Source organism: Artibeus jamaicensis, unplaced genomic scaffold (assembly GCF_021234435.1).
Source record: "Artibeus jamaicensis isolate MK-2021 breed Jamaican fruit bat unplaced genomic scaffold, CSHL_Jam_final contig_519, whole genome shotgun sequence".
Taxonomy (NCBI): domain Eukaryota; kingdom Metazoa; phylum Chordata; class Mammalia; order Chiroptera; family Phyllostomidae; genus Artibeus; species Artibeus jamaicensis.
The window spans coordinates 33,939,588-33,952,966 of NW_026521871.1; the positions used below are offsets into that span (position 1 = coordinate 33,939,588).

Sequence of the window (13,379 nt, forward strand, 5' to 3'; positions counted from 1 at the left end):
ATGAGAAAAATGTATATACATGACTACAGTTAATTAATTTTTAATTTAGGGGAAAAGAGTGAAACTTGCATTGCAATAAGATAACCAGAAATCTTCTGTTCAACTTGTTTAAATAGATAAGTGTCTGGGGAAAAAAACATATGATTACATGATTTTTTAGCCAAAAATATAATGAGCAAGTAAGTGTTCTATTTGATTAATTCTGGACCTCTTGGATCAAACCCTAGACTTACTAAAACATATGCTTGTTTTTATAAGGTAGAAATGTGAAAAGGGTGCATATTCAGATCCACAAACTTAACTAACTCTTAAAACATCATCTAATATATAATCACATACCTTTAAGCCATTAGAGTTATGTCAACATTTATATATTAAAGCCATTCATGTCAACAGTCCTGTTTAACGATCAACTAGAGATATAAAGATGGATTATGTTTTCATACATGTAGACCTAATATGGATTTAGACACAAGAGATGTTTGGAGATCGGCTACTAACACAGAACTCTGCAGGACTACGTACTCAAGAATGCAAGAGGCCACCAACAAAGTGTTAAACTAGACATGGGCAGGAGGAGGCTGAGATGGGCAGCTACCCTCTGGGTTGTCTTACTCCCTCTCCTCACTGTCCCACAAGTACTCCTCTCGGCCCTTCCTCCTCCAGGAAGACCATCCACAGAAACCTAGGCTGTATCTCCCCAGGGTCTCCTCTACCCAGTAAACCTCCATAAAAGTAAAGAAAACAAAGCACTAGATGGAGAACGTGTCAAGAAGCAGCTCTCTCCACAGACCGTGGCTAAGGACCACTGCCCGCACCCACGGCGGTGCCGTGAGGGAGGATGCAATGCACGGCCCCTCCCACAGACTGCTGAAAAAGGGTGCGGCGCCAGAAATAACAGGAACCGTGACTCTCCGATCTTCAGGGGCCTCCTGGGTCTTCAGCGGGAGGCCACGCAGGTGAAATCGTGTTGCAGCAAAGTCTGTCGCGTGAGCATTCCAAAAGAATGAATCAGCGTGGAGCTTCAAGGCGCAGTTTCCCTGAAGTGTAATATAATTCTAACAAAATAAGAGATGCCTTCACTTGCATGCTGGAATACAGAATGCAGTCGTGGTTCCATGGTTTTTTCCTGGATTGTGTTTCTACAGATTCCTATTCCTGGCCATGAAAACTACATTTTAGTCCTATTTCTAGCCCATTTTATGACATATTTTGTCTTAATGTATGGAAGAATTCTAATCACTATCTAAGAATTTCCCAATCCAAAGGTCAAAACGATGTGATTTTTCCACCTATGAACCCAAGGGGCACTGAAGCTTTCTTCTTTTCTCTTTCCTGTGCTGCCCTTTCTCTCTCTCATCTCGAAGGCCTTCAATCTCAAAGATAAAAATGTCTGAAAGGATGGAAGAAAGCAAAAGGCTTTGGATTATTCGGCCTCTTTTTGTGGCTGTGCTGTCTCCACAGAGTATCTCTGTCTTCTTTTTTTTTACTGTGAAAAACCATACCTATCAACCAGCCAAAGCTGTAGCAGCCAGAGTCCTCCACCTCTCCAGGACTGGTAGGTAGAGATTGCAAAAGATTATACTGAAAGCACGTTCAGTCAAATAGAATTTTCATCATCTACTCGCTTTACCTGAAAGACATACCCCGTTCAATAAAGCACAGGCGAGAAATCGTTTTCTAAACATAAGTGGCGATGCAGTGTCCCTCAGTGAAAGCCCTTCACTCTCTCTCCCTGTGTTACTGTATCTGCAAGCCCCCCCTCCGCAACATGAAAATCAATGTAACAATTCGACGTACAAGGCAAGGCCTGCAGCGCTGCTAATGTCCCCTTGCTGGACATACACCTTAAGTCTCAGCGCTCTCAGGGGGTTTGCCGTGGAATAAAATTAGATTTCAACATCTGCCACCATTAAGGAAAAAATTCCATTTCCATCTCCCATATGAAAACACTATAACCAATGAACAGTAACTGAACCTTGATACCGTAATGGTTATTACCCAAATCAACTATTTTTTTTAAACAGTAAAATTAGCGAATTCTGCTCTCATAATTATTTGGATGTTATCAGACTAAATGTTTGATAAAATTCCAATATGATTCACTTGAAAAAAACTGCTGCTTATATGAATACCCAGAATATAAAGTGTATTCATTTGTAGCTACTCACATTATGGTGAAAGCATATCATCTTTTTAAAGTTTGCATTAGCCAGCTTTCCTACCCAAGCACAGAAATAGCCTACCTTCAGGTCGTACCTGCATATTTTATTCAGACATTTCTATTAGAGTTAAAAACAATCTCATTTCTGTTACTCATCGGAGAGATAACATAATACCTGTGCAATGGTGGAATCCACAGAGTTGGTTTCTTTTACAAGAATACCTTGTGCATCAGTCACTGCACAGCACCACCATGATGTGTCTGGTTCTGTCACATTCTGGGACTGCGGCAACTTTAAAGTAAGTGTGCTGCCTGTCACTCGGGGCATCTACCTAGAGCTTCACCTTTTAAAATGAAAGGTATTTGAGACACACGAAGGGATAGTAAACATGTCTCTGTGTCATGAGCTCAGCCTCTTGCTTACTAGCACGTTAGAAGACATTTTCCATTTGTGCACAGTGCAATATGACTTAAACGCTCTGCTGCATACAGGATAGCATATAACCTCCTCCCATGTTAAAAGGATCTTAGGCTCAGGAGAGGTTAAATGATTTCCCAGTATTACAGTATCCGTGACGCCGCCTGGCCCACAGCCTCCCCCATTCTCTAACACGTCTCCCCTCTGCTTACCCATCGGGCATGAAAAGGCACAGGCTCCAGGGGCCCAATGTTGGTAAGAACTCATCCCAAGAGTATGTCAGTGAAGAAAGGAAAGCCCCCACCATTTCCACTATTAGTCCAATATCCCCAATTTCTTGCCTGGAGCCGCGAAACTCCAGTACTGATGCTTCCTGGAACCCTGAGGAGACACTGGACTAGTAGGGCAGGTGCAGAGAACTGGGGGTTGCCTCTCCTATTTATTAGTCAGGTGAGTCTCAGGTGTACAATGAGGAAAATGACACTAGCTCACAGGGTTACTCTGAGAATTGAGTGCAGGTAATACAGGACGTACGATGGGGTTTAGCACACACAAAAAGGTGATGAATGCCAAGTCACCCTGAGGATTAGAGCGAGACGCAGAAGCACAGGCTGAGAGAGACGGGGCAGGGGCTTCCTGCTTCCCACAGTCCCCACGGGCTCCAATTTCGGAGGCATCTGCCTCACCCCGACAACCTGCTGCACACTATCTTTAAGACGTAAACAGAAGTTGGGAATCTGGACCATGAAAAAGGTCAGTCTGATCTGAAGATATTTTTGTATTTGTTTGCAACACAAATTTGTATTTGTTTCCTTCCCCAAAATCACAGCAGGAGAACACCAGGTAAATAAATGAACACCCTCCCTTGTTGAGTCAGCCCCCCCCCCCTCGGTGATACACACATACCATTTTTCTACTGTCTTCTTTTTAAGTAATCCTCGGTCTTACTACATATTCTCACAAACAGGGTAGTGCTAACAACTAACCTGTACAACTAAGAGAAAACTACAGAAATGGTGTTAGGAAGTGACCGCAAATTAGTAGTTAGGAATAACTATCTGATGGAATGAAGCTGGCAGTCTGCTCGACCCCTTAGGTTCTCTTTGTACCAGCAGTGAAGAGACCAGCTAACAGCTCTGGGGTTCGGGACACACCTTCACGGCGGACGCACAGCAGCTGCCAATAGGCATCAAGGAACAAGACTCATGGGAAGCTTTGTGGGGCAGGGGTACAAAGGCAAGGACAACCCTCCCCAGAACATCACCCACACGAGCTCATCAACCCACTGCTGCCGCTGTCTGACCGGTTCCGAAACCAGTACCTCGGCCCAGGCAGGGAGGTTGGGGATGTCACGTGAAGAAGGGAAGAAAGAATGAAGGTATAGCAAAGGCACTGCTAACCACAGGGAGTTAGGACACAGACCAGTGATTTTTAACGGGTGGGTCACAAGAATTTTTAAAGCCTGCAATACCTGAATATTTAGTCAAGGGCACTGACCTCTTTTCCCTTAGACTGTCAAATGAAAAAAATGACAACAGCCAACACAACAACAGCCGTCAGTGTGAATGCTCTCTCTTGAGCCATAAATGCATAGGTCATATAACAAAGCTGCATCTTATTGGTCACAATGCATAATAAGTTTGTGTCTCATCGGTTAATTCTTGGTCCCCGAAGTCCTTAGTTATGAGTAGAGGCACCTGATTTTTTAAGAAAGTCACTTTTGAGCAAAGAAGGTAGGTCATTACTGTTGTTATTGTGTTTTGTAAATCAATCAAAATTATACCTTTTTGTCAAATCAGCACACAAATTTTTTTTTGGTGGGCTGCAGAATTTTAGCAGTGCGTTTCTGTGTGCCATGAGATGAAAAAGGCAGAAAGGAAACTGAGGGAGTGGGGGCCAGATTAAAGTAAATGACATATAGCAAGTAATAAATGACAGTTATCAAATGTTTTAACATTCACTTTTGTTGTTTTGAGTCTGACCTTTCTTATGATAATCCATGTGAAGTTTCTCTATGTATTTCGCAGATTTGGGGAGTGTTTGGCATTGTGGGAACCTAGCCTGTTATTCTTGATAATTTAATTGGATAGGTCAGAAAAGATGTAGGATCAGAAAGAAAAGCAAGATTATATATATTTAAATATGGGATCCTCATCATAATTAGACGAAAGAGCCCAAACAAAAATGTGCAGGGCGGGTGGGTGAGGGGTAACGTGAGACCAGGACATTTCTCCTTAATGCCTGAGTCTTGGCATGTAAATGAAGATATCTGAAGGAGCACACAGGTTTGAAGCGGCTCTAACATTCTATCATAATTAGAAACATTTCAAGAGCCCTGTAATTTCCAATCAAAATTACAGTAATTTCCGATATACAAGCCATGATTCATGACAGAGTTTTACATTCCACGAGAGAGTGCGGTGGTCTGGTGCACGACATGCGGAGCGCAGCACTAACATAAACAATTCCGCTGAATGTTTCAACAGCACTCGATGTTTAGAATCTCACAATAAAAGAAACATGTCATTGTAGAAATTATCACTGTGACAGTGATTGAAGGGTAGGCAGGCATGTGGCCTAGAAAGCTGTAATTTTTACAGTCCACAGCTTGAGTTTAATCATTTTTATGTAGCATTTCCAAGATATCCCTGAAGTAGTTCACCCAGTCTGTAACTTAAACGAGAACAACATTTTCTAAAACCAAACTCTGATCAAGGACCACTATTAACGCGGACAGAGTAAAACTGGAGGAAAAGCTACAAAGAGTTTTATACTCTAAATACTCTCAGCATTGTCTATTGTTATCAGAAGTTGATAGCATTCAGCTATTTGATAAAGGAGGGTTCATTAGTGATAATAAAAGTATGTTTGTTTAAAATCTGAAGTTGTTAAAAACTTACCAGAGCCCTTCCACTGCCTCTAAATTCTCACCTTGATAGTGTTACCAAATCTTTTTTGCAAAGGGAAAGAGAGTTTAGTGTTCTTCTGGTCCTTTAAGAAGCAATCTTGCTTTGAACAAGGGTTTATAGATAATTGTGAGTTCGTGCATGTAGATGACTCGGCTTCTGATACATATAAATTATCCATATATGACAATTATACTGATAAAGAACTGCATTATCTATCCTTTGTTATGTCTTTATCTTGCTTTGTAGGGATCTGTAACTTTTCCAATTCAATTCTATTCATTCATAATTCAACAGAGATGGACAGTTTTTTCTAACTGTAATTCAATCTGTGTCATATATCTATAGAAAAACTAAAATCATTCATATGCAAGGGTCTATGTGTGTATGCCAGTTTGTCTTAATAAGTGTGCCTAGCAGTTGTAGATGTTGGAGATGGAACAGAATAAACTATAATGTTTCTAGTATTTTAGGAAAGAAATGAAGGTCACCTGAGTAATAATCAAACAATAGTAACTCAAAGCTATTTGTTCCACTACAGTAGACCAGACTGAGAAACTTCCTATACATTACATTATTCTTCTACTGAAAACAATTCTAAACAGACTCAGGGATTTACTAAGAAATCCCTGGTCTGGAGAACGGCTGTTGGAGGAAGCAAAACCATGCGTCTATCAGTGGAATCTGAACATTTTGTTTCATCCCAGAGCTCTGTAAATATTTCTGGAGACTATGAGCTCTCGGTGATGCAAATTCACACTGCAAACAGACACCCCTTTGAATGAAATTTTCACAGGCGTCGCAGATAAACATTCTCCATGCCTAATCAAGGCGCTCTTACCTGGCTTTTGGTTGCTGCAACCTTTGCAAACAGTGCTTGGGACACTTTAGCGCGCTTCATTTCCTGCTGAATCTCATCATAAATGGAAGCATTAATGTTCATGGTATTGTTCTCTGGTTTGCCATTCCTCTCAGTGGCAATAGTAGCTGTTTTCACCTACAAAACATGTTGAACATGACTGTCATTTTTCCTTGGTCAAACTGCTCTGAAGCTTCTTGGGCTCAGCATCCCAACCAGGTATCACTGCTCCTTTTATGATCAGGGCGGTCAGCAGTGCAGTCGTTCAACATTCGTCACTGCCCTGAGATCAGATTGCGTAAGTTAAGGAAGTCACATTGTCACAGGTGAGTGCATCTGTAATATGACAGCAGCTGCCAGCTGACAACCAGGAATTACAATGCCATAAAGTAAGTTTTCTGGAAAACGAAATAGTTTCTAAGACTTGAAAACCCCAAACTAATTGTTTCCCAATTACTTTTCATTCAATTCTAACAAAGGAAACTCACAATTACGACCATACTGCACAGAGCTGTATCTTCTCTGGGTGCCTGGTGTCTAACAGACAACTGCATCACTAATAGATATTACATACTATGCCTTTTCAATGTTGGACCTTTCTTTATGCCTTTTTCCTCATGTTTCACTTTTAAAAGCTTCCAGAACAAAGCCATTTGCGGAGCTGCATATTTAAATCTTTTATCCATGAAACAGGTAGAGTGCCTTGCTTAATTATCATAAAGGCGGGTTGGGTTTTACACGTGAATGTCCAAGCTGTTCTGTGTAATTATTTCATCTCTTTCTGGCACCTCTGGATATAACTATTTCTTTTGAATTGTGGAACCAGACTACAAGAAAATGTTTCACAACATTTGACAGAATGCTGCTGCTAAGTTACACAAAATATATCATCAGTGGCTTTAAAAACATGTTCAAAATGTATGATCCTGACTGAAAAATTGGTGATGATAAGCCTTTGGCCATGATGATAAGCATACATTGGAAGAAAAATGCCACAAAATGTTAGGGGAAAAAATTAAATCACATCCTCAACATTTATTAATACTATTATTAATCTTTAAAACACCAAATTTTAATACTTATTATGCAATTACATTGGCTGCTCTGGTAAATTCACCTATGAACCATGTCACTGCTTTTTTTTACTGGGGAATTGACTAAGACGTGAATGAAAATTATCACAGATGTAGGGCCGTGTGCTTCCCCGGCAAAGTGGTTCATTAAGGACCTAATTTCTTAGGGTCCTTTATAGAACCCAAGTTTTTGTTCTTTAGAAATTTAGCATCTTGGACCAGTTCTCACATATACTACAACACTAGAAAATGAAGTGCATTTCAGAACAAATGGATGATTTTTTTGCCATTAAATGATAATATCCTCCTATTCATACTGCAAGCCTTCCAGGTTTATTCTACCCTGTCCCAAAACATTTGGCATCAAGAGTAGGACAGAGGTAGCAGCTATTCAGTTCTCTGCACTTAGTAAACATGAGCCCCTTTAAAACCTGCCTTCTGAATCCTTTGAACTTCCAGCCAGTTAGCAAAACAACTCACCTCTGGCTTGTCTTGGCAGCTAGATTCTTCCACCTTGAGACTACCTAAGGCTGAAAGGATAATGCCGTGAAATGGTTGGGCCACAGGTCCAAAGTGAGGGCGCAAAAGGTGAGGCGGGACAAGTGACCGACTGGCTGAGCCTCATTGCCTCTCCTACACTAGAAACTAGAGGCCGGGAGCAGGCCAGCTTTCCGCAGTCCCTCTTCCAGCCCTGTGACTTCAGTAAGCAAGGGCACTCTCAGAGGTATTAAGGACTGGGGGCCACTAAGAACATACACAGGGCTTTGGAGCAATAATCTGCTAAACGCCACTTTTAGGAGCCAGAAGAGTTAATGCATTACCATAAATTGCCTACAAAGTTGCTTTGGTGGGATTCACAACTTTGCTCTGGGGTGGTCTTGCTTTGAGGCAGAAGGATAGATTTGATCACCCCACGGGGTCCCTTTTAATACCTATTTTTTCTCACTGCCTAAATGAAAGAGAAAAGAAAAACCATTTCAATCGCTTTGAAAATGGAATGTTATGGAAATGGGGGCGTGAAGTCCAGTGCACTGGAAGAAAGAGTTCCGTGGCAGCAGCCTGCTTTGTAATGATAGTTGAGAGAGAGCAGGCTCTGGAAACTTGGTGTTTCATGTTTTTAAATAATTTGCATTTTTTTGTAAAAATTACGTTTAAGAATTTATCCTCCAGGTATGCTATAATCATTTGTCTCACCACTGTGGTTTAGTTTCCAAAACTTTCTTTTAGGTTTAACACTTTTTAGAGCAGTTACAACTTGGATTAAAAAGCAAGAATTTTAAATCCTGAAAAAAAAATCAACTGTTTCCTAATAGCCAACACAAAATAAAAGTGGGAAATAAGTACATGTGAAACATTAAAAATTTTAAGAAGAAAGTGATAGCAATGACTTTTAAAAATATAAGGAAACTATTACTCATTTTAAAAAGATATAGAAAAGTTCTCCATTTCCATCCTGTTGGCTCAGATCCGTATCTTATCATAGATAAGCTATTAGAATTCTGAAATCACATCCCTCCCCCATAAACACAAGCTATTGCTTAAGGGGAACTGACTTGGCCAGCTTCTCAAAAATATGAAAGCTGAATTTTTCCCCAGGTAAAAATGGAAACAAAAATCTTTTATATACCTCACTCGACTAAGTACTATTTTAGCTTAGTACAAAAAAAAATCTTTAATCCTGGTTTAGCTTTTAATATTATATCACACATTAAAATTCATAAAGTAGTTCATTCCAGGCAAAACAAACCACTCTTCAGCTCTTCTCCGCAAATAGCACAGGAGGTGAAATAAAGGCAGCTGCTTTCCGAACAGCTTTTATCAAGGTAGGGTGGGCCACTCCGTCATTACAGAGGCGCCGGGGAAGCAGTTAGGAATTGGAGCTTCTACTCTGTTACCTGCCCACGTGGGCACAGGGTGCAGCACTAAGACCTGCCTTTTATTTCACTGAAGTTATGCACTGGAATGTACATTTCCCATGAGAATTCTATTTTGTGCCTTCATGTACTGCGGTATGCATCGAATCATACCACAAAATGACCCATACATACTACATATGTACTACATATTACATGCACACTCCACTAAATGATTTCTGCAATGGACCTCACAGGAGATTATGTTATTCCCAGCACACACGTGTGTGCATGCACACATACAAAATTTGATGTAGTTTTATTAGTAATGATGACAATAATAAACACTAACATTTATTAGTTGCTTATTATGTGGTGGGCATGATATTAATGTACACTAACCCTAACCTGCACAGTAGCCCAGAGTAGGTGCTATTAACGCTCTATTTAAAAATAGAGAAAATGCTCTTAAAACAAAGAGGTTTTAAGGAATCTGTCCATGGGCAAGACTGGAAGCTAAGCCGGAGTCTGTCTGATGCTGATGCTTATCTTAGAATCCACTGCGACTATACTGCAGTTGTGTTATAGGGGACTTGTTTCCTTGGAAAAATCCCTGTTTTCAAAGACATGCTGGACCTGCTTTTTTGGTGGCCCTTTGCTAAATCTAGTTTATTAATATTAATACTTCCTAATAAGTGACTATCATTCATTTTACAAATGGAGTCCAAATTTATTGTTTAAGGTATACAAACTGTTATTTCTTAGTGCTGCTATATAAGAAATACACTATTTTAAGGCATTCTTATTGGTGATGTAATATAGTCCATATTATCAAATTTTACTCCGTTAACACTGTCTGGAGTATGATGACTGTAGAAACTGTGTTAATTATTTTCCAAATCCTCTAGCTTTTAAGAGATGACTTTTATAGGAAACATTTTACAAGCACGTAAATAAGATCTTAAAATAATGCTGGTCAAGAATTCATAACAAATGAAACTTTCATCACATATTTAGCTCCTGCCCATAACTGGACCTACAGTTCATTATATTATAGAAGAACTTGTAAAGAGACAGAAGGGTGCAGCTGCCAGGTTAAAATAATGATGTATTTCTTATATGAACTTTGTACATTTCCTAAAGCATTAAATACCACATCTTTCTTTAGAAGAAATTAAATAATAACATAAGGAGTTATAAAAATAAATGAAAAAAAGAATTATGAAACTAATGTAAAAGTTATAATTATAGGCTAATTTACCTGCCAAAGTCACACATGTTAAAACACACAAATAAGACTAGAATAAGCACACACCTAAATAGAAATTAACTTAAAACTGATGTGTTCTATGGAACAGAGAATTCCCAGAAAATAATAATTAATTATTATTCATAAAATTCCTCTAATAAACTCGTCTGGAAAATTTGCTAAGCAGAGTCAGAAAAGACACCTCTAAGACCTGGGCGTTTCGGAGGGACTGGGTTCTCCCAGACATTTCCATACAACCCAAGTGAAGGGACAATGTCGTCCACAGTCTCCCAAATACCCACGGACCATCTGCCACGCACTCAATGCATTCCATCGGGAGAACGTTCTTGTAATGTCCTCTTCCTAACCAAACAATGACACTTCCCATCCTCTATGACAAACAGAAAAAGTCCCCAAGTTTCATTTTCCCTTTTCTGTAATGTTAGTTTATATTTTGAGCAAGTGGCTTGAGGTCGGGGGAAGAGCGGTACAATTAAAAGGGGGCTGGAAAACTGAGACTAAATCTTACCTTTGGTTTTCGCATTTTTCTCCTACAAAAAGATTGGTCTGAGGATACAATGAATTAGTGTACATCAAGGTGCAGAGAAAACTGTGAACCATTACCAAGTGCAAGGTAATCTTATTTCCTGAATGAGCATGTAAAGTTGTGAAAATATGCAGTCAGTAAACAGACAGGACTGCCCCAGTGATAAGTGGCTCACAGCAAGGCTGCCCCTACGGAAGCAGGAGGACAGGTGTATACAAGGTGCACCTAACCTAGACAGGACCAGCCCAGACCTTTGGTGACTCCTGAGGCTAGGATGGCTTTATTCAGGGGAGGTATTCCTAAGAATAAAACCTGGAGCTTGACTAGAACCAAGGAGTCCCTTGTTGAAGATGACTGAGAATTTGAGTCCCTCAGTAGTTTAGGTCCTCAGTCTCGTATGAAGGAGGAACATGCAAATCTGCTTCAGTGTGGCCTGAACTCTGCAGAAGGAGCTGGGAGAGAATCCAATCTCTCAGGCCTAAAGATGGGTGGGCTCCTCAGTGAGTCACGAGGGACCTTGGCCTGCAATATGCAGTTCTCTGGAAAGTAGTCAGGGTTGGGTTTTAACCTAAGGCCACTACTTGTCTCACTCTATTTCAAGTCTCTTCATTTTTGGGGAAATGAAATGCACAGTGATTTCACATAGACTCCTCTCTGGTAAAATATGAAATTAAAAAGGACAAAATTCTGCAGCCTGTTTCTGAATTTGTGGTTTCATCCTCCACCCTCCTGCCTTCTATTTTCGTCGTTTGCAATAAGCATAGTAAAACCTTACATGTGGTGCACTGGTTCCCGTTTGAGCATCAGATTTCAACTGCTGCAAAGCGGGACTAGTTCAACAGCTTCATGACACATTTTCCCAAGTCTAGAGTACTTGTTCAACATTGATAATGCTTTTAATCCATTAAAAATCTCTTAAAATTTAATTCATTGAATCATTATTAAAGGGTAAAAGGTGAATGGTTGTAAGCTCTATTATTATATTAAATAATGCAAAGGGATTCTCAGTGGGGCACATACGATACTGTAAAGATTTATATTATAGCAGTGAAATAAAATCATACACATGCATCAGATAATCATTTCAGAATTTGGTAAGATGGCCAATAATATCACATTAATGAAACAATGTTTTTTTTTCTCTGAAATAATTTCACTAAGATTCTGTAGTATTTACATACTTTATATGTTCATCATTGTCTGAATATTCTAGCTAAAGGCTTGGTCTCAACCCTTCTTGAGAACAAACAGAGCCTAAGGATGGCCCAATTGATTAATAATTCAAGCCAAAACAAATATTTTTCTACCCCAAATTATGAGCAGATTCATCCTTTAGATATATATAATACACCCCCCATCTGATATATGTCATTTATATGTCTATGACTATATATCAGATGTATGAGTGTATGTATACATATAAGAAAACTACTCAAGAGTATGTTAAGGGATTAATTCTTAATCCCTTAAGAATTAATGTTACTTTGCCTGAAGAAAAAAACTTGACAGCCCTGACTGGTGTGGCTCAGTGGTCTGGGCATTGAAACACAAACCAAAAGCAGCTGGTTCATCCCCAGTCAGGGCCCATGCCTGGAGTGTGGGCCAGGTCCCGAGTTCAGGGCACAGGGGCAGCAACCAATGGATGTTTCTCTCATACACCAATGTTTCTCTCCCTCTCCTCTCTCCACTCCCCACTCTGACAGTAAGTAAATAAAATTAAAAAAAGAAAGAATTGATGACTAAGAAGAGCAGAATCATGTTTGAAAAGCAGAAGCTTTAAAATCCTAGAAAAATTAAAAACAATAGCTGTCTTAATCACTAAGTCAAATATTTGGATAAATTTTTAAGGAAAGGAGAAGCTCAATGCTAAAGTCCATACTGGTCTTAAGTAAGCTATTCTTTTGTCGATATTGCAGATTAAGTGTTGCAGGAAGATAACTCTCTGCCCAGAGGCCTTCTGGTGATGGTGACAGGAGCAAAGTTGACTAATGATGGTGTGTGTATTACTCTAAACACCAACACTAATTATTAAACCAAGTCCAAAGTACAGCATTTGTTGTTCAGTCACTCTTATAATAACTTATATATCTATATGTAGAGTTTCTTTTTTTTTTCTTAATAAATATTGTACAGGAAGCTTCACAGATCAAATTCAGTAACCTGTGAGTATGTGTGGGCAGGTAAATGTGTGTGTGTGTGCGTGTGTATACATGCCATTCTTTTCTGCTAGAGAAACATGAGTTTCTCATTCACAGTTACAGTAATGACCTTCTTACAGTCTGCTCCTATAGACATCAAGACCCACTTGAT

General features: G+C 39.7%; 1 protein-coding gene across 5 annotated transcripts in view; it reads right to left on the minus strand.

Moving 5' to 3' along the window:
• SATB1 (SATB homeobox 1) overlaps window positions 1–13,379 on the minus strand; it is a 98,921-nt gene that overhangs the window by 26,370 nt on the left and 59,172 nt on the right. For all 5 annotated transcript variants that reach the window (XM_037143973.2, XM_037143975.2, XM_037143974.2 and 2 more), the window contains one exon: window positions 6,330–6,485. In XM_037143973.2, the coding sequence (XP_036999868.2) occupies window positions 6,330–6,485 (156 nt within the window). The remainder of the gene's footprint in view (window positions 1–6,329; window positions 6,486–13,379) is intronic.